The 20,104-nt window shown below is 38.9% G+C and overlaps 1 protein-coding gene across 27 annotated transcripts in view; it reads left to right on the forward strand.

Annotated features, from left to right (window-relative positions):
- The window catches only part of LOC126365776 (nuclear receptor coactivator 2-like), a 293,984-nt gene that overhangs the window by 218,306 nt on the left and 55,574 nt on the right, over positions 1 to 20,104 (forward strand). For 22 of the 27 annotated variants that reach the window (XM_050008306.1, XM_050008318.1, XM_050008307.1 and 19 more), the window contains exons 6-11: positions 712 to 842; positions 1,311 to 1,541; positions 1,788 to 2,011; positions 8,330 to 9,302; positions 12,766 to 13,291; positions 13,682 to 14,206. In XM_050008306.1, coding sequence (XP_049864263.1) covers positions 712 to 842; positions 1,311 to 1,541; positions 1,788 to 2,011; positions 8,330 to 9,302; positions 12,766 to 13,291; positions 13,682 to 14,206 — 2,610 coding nt within the window. The remainder of the gene's footprint in view (positions 1 to 711; positions 843 to 1,310; positions 1,542 to 1,787; positions 2,012 to 8,329; positions 9,303 to 12,765; positions 13,292 to 13,681; positions 14,207 to 20,104) is intronic. The other 5 variants (XM_050008330.1, XM_050008331.1, XM_050008328.1 and 2 more) reach the window with 1 other exon arrangement.

Raw genomic sequence — 20,104 nt, forward strand, 5'->3', positions numbered from 1 at the left:
ATGCTATGATGACACTCACTTGGATTCAAGGAGATGTATATTAGTAATCCGAAGTGTCGTAGCAACTGTGGACTGCCTAAAAATTTGAGCCCTGCCCCCCCTCCCTCCCCCCCCACCCCCCTCCCTTGATGCTTTATGTCTTCCCAGCCAACTATGTTATCATGTCACAGAATTATTGAACTAGAATTCTGCTACACTGAAGTCTCATTGATGTCTTGGCCTGATCTAAACCTGATGAAACACTTCTGGGATGCCTTCAAATTACTGCTTTTTAATTTACTGGGATTGTTTGCACTGTTTGTAGACATCTGGTACCACATAACTCTTGAAGACTTCCAAGGGATTTTTGAATTCATGCCACCTAGAACCATTGCTGTGTTGCGTTCCAAAGATGGATCAGCACACTAAAGCTGTTTCGGCTGATCGGTATATGGTTATCATCCTTGGTATTAGTTAAAGTTGCTTAATATTTCTCACAAGGAAGCTGTGTAAAGTCCTCCAAACTACTGCAAATGCCATGTTATATGGAAATTATGCCTTTTTCTCCAGTGTGTGCTTATATTTTTATGCAAAATGTACCGTAACAAATGCTTTTATTTAGGTACAAAATCAGAGATGAAGGTCACATCAGATTTATTACTTGTGTAAGAATCTCACAATCTTGTCTTTAACTTGGTGACATTATATAAACTTTTTTTTCATTTGTTTTAGCTTGGTCTGGCGAACATCAACCTCACAGGAACCGTACAATTAACTGCCGCTTGTTAATCAAACCCCCAGATGATGCTGATGAAACTATGGAAGAGAAACAACAGCGTATAAGCAAGTATGAGTATATGCAGGTATGCATCTTGTAGACTCTTACTGAGATAGAGCATCAAAAATGTGTCACTGTTGTTAGCTGTGACAGATTAAAACTCCATGTTTTATTTATAGCCACAAAGAGTGCGGCTGATTATTTATTGTATGTGGATATCCTCAGTTTTTATTCAACCATCCTTTACTTGTATTTTTCAAAGCTATATTCATGATACCTAATTTTGTGCACATAAATTTTACAACAGAGCATATTTCTCTTATCAGCCATTATTTACGATGACATTGATTGTAATACTTATCCGTAGTCAAATACAATAGTTTTATTGAAAATGGAAGTGAAATACGAATATTAGCAGTGTTTGTGGCAGTAGCTGTTATGATGAATAATTGCTGCTATTGTAAAGCCAGTTTCTTAGAGTGAGATAATAAAAAAAAATTAATTGTGCCCACTCTTATTGATTTGCTTTAACGTTTACATTTTGATATTGCAGATCTCATCTACTTTGCTTCCGTATCCAAGTGATCGTTCTGAGAGTGGTGACCTGAGTGAGTCAATTGATAGTAGCCCGTGTCTTATGTGTGTTGCTCGTCGTATACCACAAAATGAAAAATCTCTCCCCAACGCAGTTGAACAGTTCAGCATGAAGCTTGATGTGCATGGCAAAATAGTAGGAGTTGACACAACAAATATTTCACCTAGTTACTCGCAGTTTTTAAACAAGGTGAGGTACTAACAAAAAGACCAGCAAAGTTTTTTGTGTTCTGTGCCTTATGCCTGATTTGACAAGGAGGAACCTAAGCAGTGAAACCATAACAGATATTCCCATTCTAGTTCTCAAAGTTTATAATTTTTGTGGAATTAAAGAGATTTTCTGTTTATTTCTCCAGTTTGTCAATGATTTGAATTTTATACAAATTTATGTTAGTATGAAACTGAATTTACTGTGTGTGTATTTGTGTGCCTCTAGGATCTGGCAGGCCGTGTCATACAGGATCTTTGCCATCAGCAAGACTTGCAGAAGCTGACAAGTCATTTAAGGGAGGCTGTGCAAACTGGTCACAATACAAGTAAAATATACAGACTACGTGTGAAGACTCCTGATAAGTACATTCAAGTCCAGACAAAATCAAGGCTATTTCAGAACCCTAATGACCAGGAGGATTTCATCATGGCAACACACTCTATTATTGGGTAAGAAATAACATGATGATTTCCTTTTTGCTCTTCTATTCATCAATTTTTAAATAAATACATTTATAATTTTGTCTTCATATTCTCTCTCTCTCTCTCTCTCTCTCTCTCTCTCTCTCTCTCTCTCTCTCTCTCTCTCTACATTTACTTCTACCTCTACCTCTACCTCTACTTCTACTTCTACTTGCTTCTTCCCCTGTGCTCCTTTTGTGTCACTTTCGTGGAAAGCCATGTGAATGGGTGTAAACACGATAAAGTTATCTATTAGAATTTTAAAGGAAAACACTGTATTTTGTTCCATGTAATATTTTTGTTTTTTTGTTACAATTACTGTACCCATTTTTGTATACCAGAAGTGATGTCCTCAGTTATTTGTTTATTGGACTTTGGTTCCTCGCAGAGATGATTACATCAACTATATTTGTTTTAAATTTGAAATTATAATTACTCATGCCTTTGGAGATAGACAGTTGTAGGAAACAAATATTGACCATTGTGTTGGGACTAACTAAATCATAATGCTGTTGATATATTATCCTTTAAATATTTTGATGTTGAAGCCGTTGACAATTGTTAATGAAAACTGTTATAATCTTCTTATGTGAATTCATTCCTTGTTTGTTTGTGCTGTGAACTGATTTTCCTGTATGTCTAGGACTTGATTTTTGATTCTTACTAGAAACTATTCAGGTCATTGTTTCATCTTAAGGAATGTGAAAATAAAGGCTGGAAGCAAAGGCAGCGTCAGTAAATCTGGATTAAGTTTGCACTGGGGTAGGGGAATAATAATAATAATAATAATAATAATAATAATAATAATAATAATAATAATAATAATTTCCTGGGATATTAAATCCATGTGCCGGACCAGTACTTGAACACAGAACCTTTGTCATTTGTGGGACAATACTCTGTCGACTGAGCTTTCCAGGCGTGACTTACGACCTGCTCTTACATCTTTTATTCTGCTAGTACCCCTCTCCTACCTTTGTCGTGCAGAACATTTGTTTTTGTTTGTTTGTTGGAGGGCCCTTCTACTACTTAACAAGTTAGTTGTGTTGACTGAAAAAAGAGACTCTGCCACAAGAAGTGTTTTTAATGACAGAATACTGACCTAACTTTGATTGTACTAAAACTTAAATGACATCAATATTTATTTTGTGTAGTGCAATATGTGAATAATGTTTATTACAACATATTAGTTTCCTTTTTATGTTTGTATGTTTCTAGTGGAGACAGCTCTTTGGTTCTCCCTCAGTAAGAATAAAATTCTACTGCCTTTTCTGATAATGTTCAGCATAAAAATATATACAGCTTAACCAGAATATATGCCCATAATGGCAGATACTCAGAACACAGATGAAGTGAAAAGTACTTCTTTCATACATACATTTTTCTTCCCTTTTGTAGAATAATCTACTCAATCTGAATATTTCATGCTGGTGGTGATGGCGGGGATTTCAGTTAGGTTGCATGCATTGTTATAGATCTTATCTTTCTTTATTGTATGAAACTGATTTTCTGTTTTTTGGTGTTGGAGAGCTGGCCACACTTTTTTTCTGCTTTCTGTGTGCTCCTTTACGTTGCTTATGTTATGCTTGCTGTTATACTGTTTTGTTTAATTATTTCTTGCTTTATTGGTAATTTCTTTTTTTCATGCTTTACCCTTTTTTCCTACAGTCATTGCAGTTTGTGCCAGAACACTGGAATGATTGTTTGGAAACTGTTTGTTACAATTGTTTTTGGTAACAGTAAAATCATAAAACAGTATACCCTAGTTGTGTCATTACATTTTTGGAACTGAAAGTTTCTGACACTTCTTCATAGTTCTAAAGGTAAAATCTTTTCTGTAAACAGTACTCAATTTGCACTCTAAGGTGATGATATGCAATATTGGAGATAATAAGGATTTTTTTTTCTTTTTTTTGTGGGGGAGGGGGGGGGGGCGAAGCATATGGTTTGTATGAAGTCTTCAGTTTTCTGCTGGTAAAAAATTATAGAGTAAAGAGACAAACAAAATGTTCACAAATGAGACCTTCATGATTGTACTCTTCAACCTTACCTTAACAGTAGCACATGCATCTGTCAAAATATGAAAGTGGTTTGAGTTCTTAGTTCAGCTGAAAGCAAGTCCCCTTTAAATCATGGGCAAGTACTTACATCACAGTTTACAAGATCTTTCTCGTCTGCTTGTTTAAAGTGATGAATTACAGGGTCATATTGTTAACAGATAAATAATTTTTCTTGTCTTGAGGTAGCTCGGAAAATTACATTCCCCAAGCTACGAGGAAAGCAACAAACATCAGTCAGCTTTGCACGGTTATGTCACTTCAAGTATCTGTCCCAGTTCATTAATCCATTGGATGCAAGTGAGAGTAACTTTTTATGCACTGTTGTGTGCACATTCCTTTGTGTATGTCAGCCTGTTGTCTATGGCGTGTTTAATAATATACAGTAACTTGTTGACCCCCTTGGTTGTGCCTAAACAATAGTATGTAATATGTTGCAATGTTACTGGCATCCAGTTAATTCAATGAATTTTTGTAGATAAAAAGATGTGACTTAAGCATACATGGCTTATAAATTTAGATGGGTTTACAAGAGACTATTCCACATCTAGTATGTATCTTTGTAAGTGAACTTCATGGTTGTAATTTCAGCCTGTATTTTCGGGTCCTACCTTATGAAAAGGTCTTCTATGACTCCGCAACCATTTTAAGTGCAAGTCTGCTCAGTATGTGATATAGTTGCAATTTGTGCACTTGATAAATGCTAATAGTATCTAAGACAATTTCATGCACCCTGGCTAAAGTCAGGAATCTGTAAAACAGGTTTGGTGCATGGTAGTTTCATAAGCTACATACCAGTGTGTCCATACTATTTATGCCCAGATTGTTAGTGAAAGTGCAACCTTCTTTAGATTTATACAGTATTTCCTATAATTCAGTGAGATCTGCATCATACTGCAGCTTCTTCTGATGGAGGAGAGTGATTACTGTTAACACTGGCATTTTGTGTGGTAAAGGTAATTATGTAACCAGTGTTGCAGGCAGGCCTCACATTGAGTATTTAGTTTTCCAAATTTTGATGATGATTAGGTTTCCATTTGATTAAGATCAATCATTCATTCTGATGATGCCAGTGAGTTGTGAAACATTACTTTTGGCTGTGTAAGGATGAGAGCAAAGGGGCAGTAGATACAGAACATTTGATTGACAAATGGTATTCTGTACATTGTGATTGGCAACATTGTTTATAATTACTTTACAGAGACAGAGCAATGGCAGTTGTTAAAAATTGAAATCTGTCCACTATCTGTGGTGAACATCCCATCAGTTGTAATGCAGATCTCATAGGAAGTATGGTCATTTATTTATTTTTAGTGTTCTTGTCACATTGATCATCATTTGCATGAAATATAAGACAATAAAGTAGCTTAATATCGAACAGTTGGCTGGCTCAGGTTCTTTATCTTGGGCATAATGATGCAGTGATAGAATATTGGAAACAGTTTTACTCAGTGTATAATTAAATGTTTTGTGTATTACACGTGGTGTTTTATGCTGAAACGAACCAAGGAAAACTGACAATATGGTGGGAAGATAATTTTCAAAGTTATATGGTGGCTCCTTCAGCAACTCTCTAGATATCTATTCTGTGTCTTTCCACCAATGTGTCTTTACTTCAGACGTTGTGACTAATATTGATTGAATGTGTAAGTTTATGGTCAAGACTGATTTTAGCTGTAGTTTAGTGCATTATGTGTAATGCATTTTGTCTGCAAAGGTGCAGTGTTTTGTCCTTTACAAATCTTATTTTAAATTGCAGGCAACCACAGCCAAATACCTGCGTTTTGAATGAAATGATCTGCAGTGGCTGCAAAATAATTTTATTCAAAGTCACGACTGGTTTCACGTCAATTAAAGATGATTCCTTAGGTGATCTATACAAAGATAAACAAGGGAAAAAATACAAATAATTCTGAACAATGAAGAATAAATGGGTACTGAAGTATACTAATGTACAACGATACTTGGAAAGTACTCACAGAGATTCTATATAATAACTTATTACTTAAAGGTAATTGTGTTTCCACTATGAGCTGGTAAATAGAATCATTGTGAGTATTTTCCAAGTATTCTTGTACATTACTATACTCTAGTATCCTGTTATCATTCTGACCATTATTAATAATCTTTTGTAAAACAATTTGCTTCTCTGTTAATTTTTGAAAAGATCACCTGAGGTTGCATCTTCAGTTGACACGAAAAAAGTTCTGACTTTGAATAAAAGTATTTTATAGCCATTGTGGATCATTTAATTAAAAATCTTTCATGAATGGTTAATTGTTAAGAACAGATGATGGAAAATTCCTGATTCTTGACATCTACTAAATTTGTATTGCACGAAAGAGGGCTATTCAAGCACACCTGAAACTCCTCTTCTTCTTCTTCTTCTTTTTTTTTTCTGTTCACAACAATCTTCTTCTCTAAAGATGACTGTCACATCACTTGAAGAAGAAGAGTTAAGCTGGGCATTCTTTACCGACTCCCTAGCCAGCTTCTTCAGAATATCCTGACATTCCTTGAGACCTTTCAAAGTTTTCAAATTTGGTACTTCAGAGCCTTGTGTTAAGTTATGGAAAAGATATAGGGGGCACAGAAAATGAGATCAGGAGTGTTAGGCGGTTGTAATATTTTGTATTACTACTAATTCACAAATTCATTCACAATGTGAGATGAAGTCACCACATGTATTAATGAAGGTTTACTCATTTCATTGAAAAAACATTCCTTATTGTTTTATGTCTAATGATCGTGTGAGGAAGCTTCTTGTTGGTCAATCATGCTCTTCTAATTGTAAACTGGACCATCATCATTTTCTCTTCTTTCTTCACTAGGCTCATAAATGACTTGATTTTAGCATGGCAGAGAAATGATTTCAGAGAAGTATTCCCTATATCTGTAATAAGATGCAGCCAGTCAATGCATGTCTCGATTAAAATGCTTTTTATTTAGTGAATTGGCATGACATACAGTGACTAAACATCTGGGTAATAACAGATCTGTAATTGTAACATTACTCTTGCATAAAACATGTAATACTTAATTCAGTTTACGTAAGATTATCTGCTAATAAGAACAATCAAAGCAGCTGCAGCAATGTAGGTAACTGTGTCAGTTGACAGATGAGACTTGTCATTTTCCTAAAGTTCCTCAATGATGTAAATACTACAGTATTACATGAGGTGGGATTATTTCATTGTATAGCTGCAGCAAGCACCCAGAACAGCCTTACATACTCTGCTTTAAACAATAACAGGGATTTTTCTCTCTGTAGTGCTGCTTTGTGTCATCCCCCAATTTACTGTACATAATGAAAAATGCAAGCTGTGAGTGCAACAAATAGCATTGTTATCAACCAAACAGTGTGACAGTGTACTGCATGTGGATGTTACACATGAAACCTTTCTCTCTGTTAAAATATGGTGACTGCAGACTTAATAACAGTCAAGGGAGCTGCAGGTGCAAAGTGAATCTTCTACTTTTGATAATTACAGGATTTCCTCACCAATTGTTTCCATATGAAACAAAATATGCTGAAGTACTTAAATGTACTAAATAAGGAGTATTGGACCTAATAGTAGTTTTACAAGGATTATTTATTAATCTTATGAGTTCCATTTGAGTGATGGAAGATTAGTGGTGGGTACTTAATCCTTAACATTGTAAGGAAAAATTATAGCAACCTCTTTTGCATGTTGCCCCCAAATATGCCAATTCTATTGTATTCTGTCTATTACCAAGAAGTTTTTACACCAAATTTGATTGTTTTCTAATAACAGTATTATTTGGTACTGTCCATCCTACCATCCCATCATCTAGATTCCTCCCTCTCTCTCACTTGTGCTGATGCCTCTCCTCCTCCTCCACCCCCACATAAACCCTTGTGTGTTTTGTGTGTTGGCTTTGCTTCTATTTAAAGGCGATGTGCTTCCTCAGTGAAATTAAGTTACCGAGAAAAATTTTAACTTATTTGAAGGATGGTCTTTTCCTATGCAGAATGCTTGACACTTGTGTTCGTGTGTGTTCAACAATGTGACCTATTGATACATGTGTGGTTCACGTATCAATTTCATCTGCATATATTATCCTCTTACACCAGTTTTGCTCCCATTCCCTACTTAACAATCTTTACTATTTAACATCAGTGCCTTGTTGTGATATGGTTGCTTCCATGTTAATTTGACACATTACTGATGCATTTCTCTCTTTTTCCCTGTTCGTGTTTTCCTCCTGGCGTGCTTCCTGGCTGCAGAGACTCTGAGAACCCTCTTCCGGAGTGTGGCCACCTCTCCAACTCTCCGCGTTCGGCGACGTCAGCTGGACAGGGAAACCCCAGCTTCGGCACTTCACCTAGTGACGGTAATGGTTCAGTTGGAGGACCACTTATGAGCAGTGCTGTGAACGGTCAAGTAAGTGCGGTAGGAAGTGTGGGTGGGCGTACAAACTCCAGTGGGTTTGGCAGTGTTACGAGTGATGCGAACAGTCCCGCCTACCACACGTATTCCACTGAAATCGGCCTCAATGACTTTGACTTTTTCCCAAGTTCTACTTGGGATATAGTAGGTGGAGGAGAAACGAGTCCTGACGGTAGCAGTGTCAACGCAGCCCAGTCCGGATGGGACCGCCGGCCCGATTCGCGACAGAGCCAGAGCTTGACACCCGTATCGACCCCAAATCCCCGTCCACCGAGTGGTGCGGGATATAGTCCATCTGGTGGTGTGTGCGCTAGCCCACTGAACCCGTATGTCCACCAAACCAGCCCCGCTGCAAGAGTCTCCACTCCTGCTCACCCATTTGCTAACTCGTTTCCTTTCAGCCCCCTGCAGGAGCAGGGGCCAGACGGAAGTTTCTGCTCTGACGGGACAGAAGAATCGAAATCCGGGGTGCAAGAGTCTGCTAATGTAAATGGCAGTTCTGACGGAGGTTCGGCCCCGGGGGACTCTGGTCGCAGACTTCGAAACCTTCTGCTCACAAAGCGTCAGAGTACGAGTGCTGATGAAGTGAGTACTGGAGATGCAGGAGGGCAAGTTGGTGATGTTGACGTAAGGAACAGGCACCGAATTCTGAAGGGTCTGCTCAATCAGGATGATGATGAAGATGCCCGTAGTGATGAGGTACCAGCTGGTGCAGGAGCAGCTGGCCGAGGATCTGTTGGTGGAAGACTTCAGGCAGATGCTCCTAGGATGTCGGGTCATAGTTCTACTGGCAACAACATGCTGCTGAAGGTGAGATTTTTTAATAAACACAAATTATGTCATACAATCTCTAAACTATGATTTAACTAAAATGTAATTTTTGTTGTTGTTTAGTTATGGAATACAAATGAATGTAAATGATTTGAGATGTTGTAGTTTCATACCAGAGACATAAACAATTTGTAGACACTGTTTATGTGATGCTGTTGAGCTGGCCGAAGTGGCCGTGCGGTTCTAGACGCTGTAGTCTGGAACCGCGAGACCGCTACGGTCGCAGGTTCGAATTCTGCCTCGGGCAGGGATGTTTGTGATGTCCTTAGGTTAGTTAGGTTTAACTAGTTCTAAGTTCTAGGGGACTAATGACCTCAGAAGTTGAGTCCCAGCGCCATTTGAACCTTTTTTTTTTTTTTTTTTTTTGTTGAAATTTATAAATTATTGGTAGAACGTTAATGTGAGTATTCAAAACTGCAGGAATGTACTTTTTGGGAATGCTGACCATGTCTCACAAATGTTACTTCCTTTTTATATTTTATACAAACCTATGTGGAACCTTTTTCATTCCGTGATGTACATAAAGGGTTACATGTGGCAGTTCAGCAGCTGAAGTTAGTGTGAAACATAAACAAAAACGATTTTTGTGGACCAAGGTGGCACACTCAAATTTGGTAACTTTCTGTGTAGATCTGTTTGCTAGATATTTCATCAGAATAATTATGTACCATGGTGGAAAACATAAATACACAGTTTCACCACAGACAGCAGAAAATATTTTATACAATAAATGCAGTGGGCTCTCAGTAGCCTTTCAAAATTCAGATAGTTAAGTAGATATCAAATAATAAAATATGTATTTTGAACAAAGTTTCAACATAAAATTCCAACTTTGCCAGTAAATTGCTTTTTGATCAATACTGAGGGTTCAAAAATTCAGTTGTTTATCTTTATTTCAGGCATGTGTTCACTGAAAGCCTAAGTTCCTGATTATAAAGCAATGGTCAATCACCTGACCTTCAGTCATACGCATCAATACAGCTCCTGCACATTTTTAATATCATTTTCCTGTCTTTCATTAGGTCACAACTTCCATCATCTCTTATATCTTGGTATCCATTAAAGTACTTTCTTGGATCACCTGCAATCTGTTACCCTGTCTTCATGGGCCCATCCACCTCCATTTCAGTTCTTTATTGTTCACAGATAACACCTCAGCTTTTGAATTGTTTTTACATTAAAAGCTCATGGATCACTGAGTGTGAACTGTCAAATAAATGAAAGTCTAGCAAGGAGCAACAATATGGAAAAGATAGATTGCTACTTGTCACATGAGGGAGGTGATGAGTTGCAGATAGGCACACCTTCTTCAATGATACATATAAATGCCTGCCTGCAACTCAATTGCTTCTCTGTGTGGTGAGTACCAAGGTATCCTTTTCATATTAGTATGGGCTTTGACTGTAAACATTCCATAACAGACACATCAGATTATTCATTTTGAAAACTCATGTAGTGTTTACCACAGCAATCGAAGCTAATTTTACTCCTCACTTTATTTCTTTTGCTGATCATCTTCAGCTGCCTCAAGTATGAAATATCAGCAATTGATCGTAAGCACATCAGGCAAAAAATTAATCGCCCAGAGAAGACATGTAGCTAATCCTGTGTAACAACACCTCTAGCCATAATAATGGTCGAAGTTCGACAAAGTAGAGAGTTTACAAGTTTCTTCAGGAATGCCATATCCAGCTGAATCCACTTATAGTCGATTAAATCCTGTTGAGCTTCCATATTGCAAGCATGTGGATTGCCACTGCCCTGTGAACAGTGATGCTATCATTGTGGAAGATGGGACATACTCATTATGAAGATGTAGAAGAAAGAGCAATTCTTTTTCACTGATAATGTTGAAATAAACATATTGATTATGGAAAGCCCACTAATATGTCTTTCTTTTTCTTATGAAGAAGAACAATAAGAGCATTGTTCCAGTGTGGGAAATAATTTTATTTGTTCTTGTTCGGTATCTGCTAGTTACTGGAACGATGTGCTGGATTCTTTTTCATGTGGGATGTGGTGTTAGAGACATCATTTGGCGTACATGGTGTATGCTGGTCGGTTAAAGTTATTGGCTAAAGTATGGAGACAAATACAACCAATAAGAAAAGAGTGTGGACTGTTCTTGACAAGTAAAATGGTGTATAGCTCAACAAGTATTTTATTCCAGTCATATGTTTGTAGGATCTTTTATTTCTAGTTTTGATCAGCAATGTCTGTTGTAAGAATAAGGGACACTTCTATTTTTGAACACCATGTATATAGGCTGCTCTGGATAATTGTGTTTTCTCTCCAGATCTGATGAAATTATTTGGAAGTTTTGAACTCAAGATGAATGAAATTATTCTCACTAGTTATTTAATTTGAAACAAACTTTATCAAATTAATTTTTGGCTGTTGACAATTGCAAAGGCTTATTGTAAGTCTTTATTCCAACGCAATGTCAAAAAAGATAGAGGGGTGTGTTTTACGTATAGTCAAAGACTAAATGATAGTAGTTGTGTGACTGCATTAACAATAAAAAAAGAAATACCTGGTATTTATTTATTTAAAAAAAACTGACAATTTGTTAAGGATCAAAAATAAAATTTTGACTGATTATTGATGGTTCTCAAACGTTAGGGGTAAGTTAAAATTCATGCACAAGACTGAAACTCAAATCCTATTTGATCCACAGCTTTCATATGTAATGTTTGTTTCACTGTCAGGAATACTCCACAGTAATGTTTTTAAAGCTAATATAAATTTTCCTTCCACCTTTCCGTTTTACCATCAATGCTCCATTTTTCCACTTACACTATTTCAGATAACACTTTTCTGGCTCAGAGTTAATGACACCCACAAAACAATCAATTGTTTTGCAGTGTGAAAGATGAATTTTGCTTCTGTCCGTAACCTTTTATAGTTGGTTACTGAGAGCACACACATGACATTTATAGAAATTGTTGTTGTTGGTGTTCGCACAAACGTAATTAACCAGTAGCAGTCATAGGAGTTAACTGTGTTAGTTGTTGTAGTTATGATGAAACTGAGGAAATTGGGGGGGGGGGGGGGGGGGGGATGGAGTGGAAACCATTTTCCTAGAACACAGTAGATGTAATCCAGTACAACAGAGCAGAAATACTATGAACTGCATAAATTAAGAACTTAAATGATGTTCAATTAGAGGAATTTTTGCTAACTCTTACGTTGATGCCAGCCTCTTGCTTGCATGTCATATAATATTTAAGAAATCTTTCAAACTGCATGTACTTGTAGCCTCATCTCCCTCATCAGTTGTGTAATTTCTTTATCAAGAAATATCAGTGGTGTCACCTCTCACATGTAATGGCATGTCAGTTACATTATATTTCTGTATTAAATAAATGTCCTCTTATGTACTGCCATCTGTGGCTTCAAATGTATATTGCCTTTTGTGACACTTAAATACAATTTTTTACAGCTGCTCAATGAGAAGAGTGATGATGATGATTTAGAGAAGAGAGCTGGTTTGAAGAAACAGAATGAACTGCTGCAACAACTACTAAAAGAACAAGATGAAGAGAGCAAACCTCAAGTAGGGCCTGATACTGGTCAGCATCGTGATGATGACCCTCTGCTTGAGAGCCTCGGTTTCCGCAACCCTTCTCCATCTCCACCTTCTGGGGCAGGTGTGGGTGTTGATGTCACTGGCAGCTTGACAGTATCATCACTGATTGGAGGACGCAAACGGCCGAGTGATGACGGAGATGAATCGGGAGTTTCGTCTGCAAAGATGCGGCTTGGTGGACCTTCTGGAGCTCCTCCGGGAGTGTCGAGAAGTGGCACTGCAGCTGGGACGAGCAAGTTGTGGGAACGCAACAAAATGCTTGCATCGCTTTTGGCAAAAGAACCATCGCAACCAGCCACCATCCCACCTATACCTGCTTCTGTCATCTCGGCTACACCACAGGAGATACTACCACGTGTCAGCAAGCCTCAAACTCCCAGTAAGTCATTTGGAGACTGTTTCTCATTGGGTTGCTTAATTTTGCTGCTTTAACAGGAGAAAATTGGCAAAATCTAAAACATCACATTTTCTTTCTAATAAATCAGATCCACATTACTGCTAAATATATTTTAATTGCTTGGTCCCTAGATAATATGTAATACAGATACAGTGGAGCACTGCTGCTGTGAGATATTGTCGATATTATGTCTCTCATGGTAGCTGAAAGACATAGAAAGTTAGTTTTTAGATGTAGGTAGTCATGTTTCATTAATAATGAACACTTAGTCCTTCTTTTTTTTTTTTTTTTTTTTTTTTTTTTTTTTTGTTGGCAAAAACCAAAGGATCTTTATAGTGATTTTACTGTACATGTATGTGTCTGTGCATCCAGGCTGGCCAAGTGGAAATGTGCAACCTCCTTCCTCGACTGCAGCTACTGCACGGCCAACACAACAGGTAACTGATGTGTCAAGGCAACAGGTTCGGCCACAGCCTAACAGGCCTAGTGCCACACCATTCCTCAACCAGATGCTCACGCAGCAAGATCATCAACAAAGTAACATGCTGCTGCAACAGAGTATACAGCAGCAAAAAGTTCAGCAACAGCCATCGCAACAACAACAGCAGCAACAACAGGCACAGCAACAGCAAGTGCAGTCATCTCAGCAACAGGCACAGCAGCAGGTGCAGCAGCAGCAACAGCAACAGCAGCAGCAGCAGCAACAAGTGCAACAACAGCGTGGGCAACTGAACCAACTTGAAAGTAGTTTCAATATCCCGGTATCAGGAGCCACAACTGTAGATTTTCGATCCGTCTCTGGATCTGGTGTCAGTAGTCCCAGTACATGGGATAACCAGTCATCAGATCCCGTTTTATCTGATCTGCTGGACCAAGTTATTGATATTGTGCCTGATGGTAAGTGTTCCAAGGAACTGTAATCCTTCCATTACAAACATTTCTGTGTACATTCACTTCCCAAGTTACATAATATTTATTAGATGGTGGCAGCCAAAATAGCAGTATTCACCAAACATTAGAAACATGTGAGGACCTATGGACAGGTCAGTCGACTGTTTTTAACAACCAATTGGTTTTTCATTCACTTGATTTTTTTCAGTTGGATGAAAAAACTGAAAGAAAGTAGTCTCTCTGGCTACATCAACTTTATGAATGTTTTTTCATTCACTCTCTTGTTTTTAATGGTTTCACTTGCATACTTTTTTGTCCTTTTTGGTTATGCATGGACCTTGACTAGGGTTAACAACTATTTTGAGACAAATCTTATTTCAAGCAGAGGTGGATAAAAGTATATTTCAGAAAATGAAATATTTTTAAAATTTATATACACTCCTGGAAATTGAAATAAGAACATCGTGAATTCATTGTCCCAGGAACGGGAAGCTTTATTGACACATTCCTGGGGTCAGATACATCACATGATCACACTGACAGAACCACGGGCACATAGACACAGGCAACAGAGCATGCACAATGTCGGCACTAGTACAGTGTATATCCACCTTTCGCAGCAATGCAGGCTGCTATTCTCCCATGAAGACGATCGTAGAGATGCTGGATGTAGTCCTGTGGAACGGCTTGCCATGCCATTTCCACCTGGCGCCTCAGTTGGACCAGCGTTCGTGCTGGACGTGCAGACCGCGTGAGACGACGCTTCATCCAGTCCCAAACATTCTCAATGGGGGACAGATCCGGAGATCTTGCTGGCCAGGGTAGTTGACTTACACCTTCTAGAGCACGTTGGGTGGCACGAGATACATGCGGACGTGCATTGTCCTGTTGGAACAGCAAGTTCCCTTGCCGGTCTAGGAATGGTAGAATGATGGGTTCGATGACGGTTTGGATGTACCGTGCACTATTCAGTGTCCCCTCGACGATCACCAGAGGTGTACGGCCAGTGTAGGAGATCGCTCCCCACACCATGATGCCGGGTGTTGGCCCTGTGTGCCTCGGTCGTATGCAGTCCTGATTGTGGCACTCACCTGCACGGCGCCAAACACGCATACGACCATCATTGGCACCAAGGCAGAAGCGACTCTCATAGCTGAAGACGACACGTCTCCATTCGTCCCTCCATTCACGCCTGTCGCGACACCACTGGAGGCGGGCTGCACGATGTTGGGGCGTGAGCGGAAGACGGCCTAACGGTGTGCGGGACCGTAGCCCAGCGTCATGGAGACGGTTGCGAATGGTCCTCGCCGATACCCCAGGAGCAACAGTGTCTCTAATTTGCTGGGAAGTGGCAGTGCGGTCCCCTACGGCACTGCGTAGGGTCCTACGGTCTTGGCGTGCATCAGTGCGTCGCTGCGGTCCTGTCCCAGGTCGACGGGCACGTGCACCTTCCGCCGACCACTGGTGACAACATCGATGTACTATGGAGACCTCACGCCCCACGTGTTGAGCAATTCGGCGGTACGTCCACCCGGCCTCCCGCATGCCCACTATACGCCCTCGCTCAAAGTCCGTCAACTGCACATGCGGTTCACGTCCACGCTGTCGCGGCATGCTACCAGTGTTAAAGACTGCGATGGAGCTCCGTATGCCACGGCAAACTGGCTGACACTGACGGCGGTGGTGCACAATTACTGCGCAGCTAGTGCCATTCGACGGCCAACACCGCAGTTCCTGGTGTGTCCGCTGTGCCGTGCGTGTGATCATTGCTTGTACAGCCCTCTCGCAGTGTCCGGAGCAAGTATGGTGGGTCTGACATACCGGTGTCAATGTGTTCTTTTTTCCATTTCCAGGAGTGTATTTATTTACTTGACTACAATTATAGTTGCATAATTCTGGTAGAAGTTAAATTCTTTGGGAGTAAGGGAGACCTCTCATCGAAGCAGAAGCATTGATTCATCAACATGCACACACAAAAAAACCTTTGCTCCCGGAACCATTGCTTGTACAACCTCTGTTAACTGACTGTCCTCACAGCCTCCATCCAACAGCTCCCCATTCCCCTTTTCTATCACTAATTCACCCCTCCATATCACCTTCATCATGCACTGCTCCCTGCTGGCTCTGACACCTATGAATCGTGTGTGTAGCATGTGCACCCACCACGCTTTCCTCCCACAATCCTAGCCAGCAAATCGGCTGCCTCTCTCCAGGCCACTAACTATCCTCTCCAGCCCCTCTTCTTGCCTCCTGTAACTTAAGAAAGGATGTGCTCCAAAAGCTAGCAAATTTTCTCTTTTTTTGTGTGTGCGGCTTATGATGATCCAATGCTTCTCTTTTTTACTTAAATGCAAATTTGTCTTACTTCTAGCAATAAATATGGACTTTTTAGTTGGTTGTTAAAGGTCAATAACAGGCACTACATTATAAATTTACATTTAAAAAGACGAACAATTACTCTTTTATTTAAATTTATTGAAGCACTGTTTTTTTTCTGCTGATTTACACCCATCACGAATCAGTAAAAGCTGAGATGCTGCAAACAGAAAGATGCAAGATACAGTTTGTCAATTGCTTATTGACTTAAATCACTTGCTTTCTCAGTATATACAATCACTTGCCAGATAATCTCACCCCCCCCCCCCCCCCCCCGCCCCCCTCACACACACACACACACACACACACACACACACACACACACACAAGAAATGTATCATGAGAGTGACTTTCTATCCAGTCATATGATTTCTGTGCCACTGTGCATTTCAGCATTTTGGCTCAGGCATGGTTATTTGTAGATGTGGACAACAAACAACACTAAAAGCTACTTATTGGCCCCAAATAAAAAGCAGGTTTTGGTATTACAATAATAGTGATAATGATGATAACACAGTGCAATTTAACAATACCAAAATGATCAAATGTTTCCCCTCTTAACTGAATGCACTGGGGATCATGTCATTGTTTTCATTTGGTTGCTCGTACAGACTGGTTTTGCTTTAAAGAAATGAATGAGTAATACTAATCCAATCGATATATAAAATTACAACCAACTGAATTAATTGGTTGCATACACAGACTGGTTTCAATGAAAAAAAGGAATGAATAATTCAACCAATGCATAAAACCATGAGGAGCATTCAATAATTAAAGAGAGGAATTGCTGTAGATATGAAACAGTTTGCTGGAGGAGCACTGTACTTCCATGAGTTGGCATCACTGGGATGAGCTGAGAAAAGCTGATAGATACAACTTGTTTTGTTTATAACCTCAGTATTGCACTTAAGAATGTCATGTCAGTTTGAAGTTCCCATATTAGTTGAACAATGTTCAGTGTTCTGTTATTTGCTTTCTGAAGGTGAAAAACTGGCTAAAGTCTTTTCTCCAATGCTTTACAGTATGGTAAAAGTTGCACAATCTGCATAAATTGTTATAAGTGGATAGAACAGTTGAAAAATGGTTGAACCACTGACTCTGATTGATGGGGAACATCCTTTCCAGCCACTTGGAGTGCCAACTCTTTTGCTTTAAAACTGCATTGAGGACATTGTTTGTAAAGATATACATGTTACGTTTCAAAATATAGCAGAAACCATTGCAGTAAGTGTTGGCATAGTTAATAACCTTATCAGTAAGAAGCTCAAGTATAGCAAAACAAGTGCAGGGTGGGTCCTGAAAGAGTTAACACAACAACACAAATATACAAGACAGATTTGAAAGAACACTGTGAAATGTAAGGTGACCCTCTTCTTAACAAGATTTTAACATGTGGTGTAACTTAGGTTCACCATTTCAAACCAGAGTCCAAAAAAAGAAAGCAAGAAATGGAAGCATACAGCTCACCTGTTCTAAAGGAAACTGGAACACAAGCATCGGCGGAAAAAATAGTGTTGACCATCATTTGGGATGCTTAAGGTGTCATCCTTTGTGATTATTTGGAAAATCAGCTTAGAGTAAACAGTACCTACTGCTCAGGCACACTGACAAACAAAGTAAAAGCAGTAATGAGCGAAAAACATTCCAGATCTCAAAGAAAAAGCATGATATTGCACATGACGATTTTCACGTACACATCGTCCAGATGACCCAAGAAACAATTGAAAAAATTAGTTGAGAGATACTACCAATTCCTCACTGCAGTTCAGATATGACTACTTTGTATTTGTGTTTGTTTGGTCCACTTAAGGAGGCATTTCATGGGAAAAAGTTCAGCAGTAATTAGGAGGTCAAAAAGCTTGTGGGAGAGTGGCTCAGACAACAAGACAAAAGACTTATTTGCATCATGTATAAAAATACTAGTTCATCATTATATTAATATTGATGGGGATTCCATTGAGGAGTAGTAAAAATCTCATTTTGTAAAAATACACCTTTTTATTCTGTCTCTTTAGTTTGTAGAATGTCCCTTATACAACTGAATAAATCAATTGTTTTCCAACAGTTGACTGAATCCATTATTTTAATTTGGTTGTTCCCATCGTTATATGAACCTATACACAAACGTCAAAAATTTGTGCATTCTGAGGGATAGTTGAAACATAGCACAAAAGAATTTTGTCATGGGGGAAATGGAAAGATTTGTGAAGCCTGCATAGCTGTTCTTGTTTGTCAAACATATTTAGGGAAGTAGTCAAGCTAAAGAACACTATGTACCTTTTTCAAGAAATTTTTTTTTTCAACATAAATATGAATGTGGAAAGTTCTGGGTGGAATGCAAATAATGGAACGAATAAAGAGAACCACTCACTATAAAAGTCTGCCAATAAAAGTCTGCCATGTAGCAGTAGGCAGGCACATAACCACAACTGAAACTATTCATAAGCTTTCAGGTATTCTGTTGCTATAGAATAATGTGGACTCTAAGCTCAAATATTATCTTCCTAGAATGATGCACTACATGTTTTACATTCTGCTTGATTTTGTAAATTTAGCTGGTCTGGTGAGAGTTGTGTCAGTGCAGTTACATGTCACATTCCTAATGTGAAAATAAGAGTTGTGTATAGTCAAGAAATTTTTCAGAAATAAATAAAAACTGCCATGTTGTATGTGAATGGCTACTGTCCGTTGCCCTTGTAAATAATTACTGTGAATCACAAAAGCTTGTATTGTGGTTTTAGTACCTTCATGTAATTAATGATTTTCTTCCACTAATAAGCATGCAATGACCTGAAGGTCAATACATTTTTTATTATTTATTTGTGGTGACTTCCACCTACATCGATATACATACTGTGCTGCCCATTGAGAAAGTACAGTAAAGGGAACTTACTAGTGCCCCACATGTTGCTGTTTCTTTTCATTCCATTTGTGTATGAAGTCTGTGAAGAATGACTGCTTGACTGCCTCTGTGTGTGTGCTGTAAATAGTCCATCCTTGTGTTTGTGGTCCCAGTGGGAGTGATACAAATGATGCCTAAGTCTACTCCTAGATTCTTTACATAATACTGTTTCTGGAAACTTCATAAGTACTTTTTGCATGATATTTGGTGTCTGTCTTCAAGCCTCTGCCAATTTAGGTTTTTCACATGTCCATGATGCTCTACCATGAGTCAAACAAACCCACGACCATCCATGCTTCCCTTACTTATACACATTCAATATCACCTTTTAGTCCTACTTGGTATCAGTGCTACAAACCTGATCAATATTCTAAGATGGGATGCACAAGCGTTTGTACACTGAATGCATTTTTCCCAGTATCCTGCTTTATCTATGATCTTACCTTTGTGATAGTCCCATTTCACACCCCTACAATTTGCTACACTCAGGCATTTGTATGAATTGATTGATTCCAGTTGTGACTCATTAGTACTGTTGTCACAAGATACTACTTTCCTTTGCACCTCTTTTGAAACTCATCAAGAACTGACTGGATATTTGTGCAGATTTATGAGGCAGATGATAC

Source organism: Schistocerca gregaria, chromosome 4 (assembly GCF_023897955.1).
Source record: "Schistocerca gregaria isolate iqSchGreg1 chromosome 4, iqSchGreg1.2, whole genome shotgun sequence".
NCBI lineage: Eukaryota > Metazoa > Arthropoda > Insecta > Orthoptera > Acrididae > Schistocerca > Schistocerca gregaria.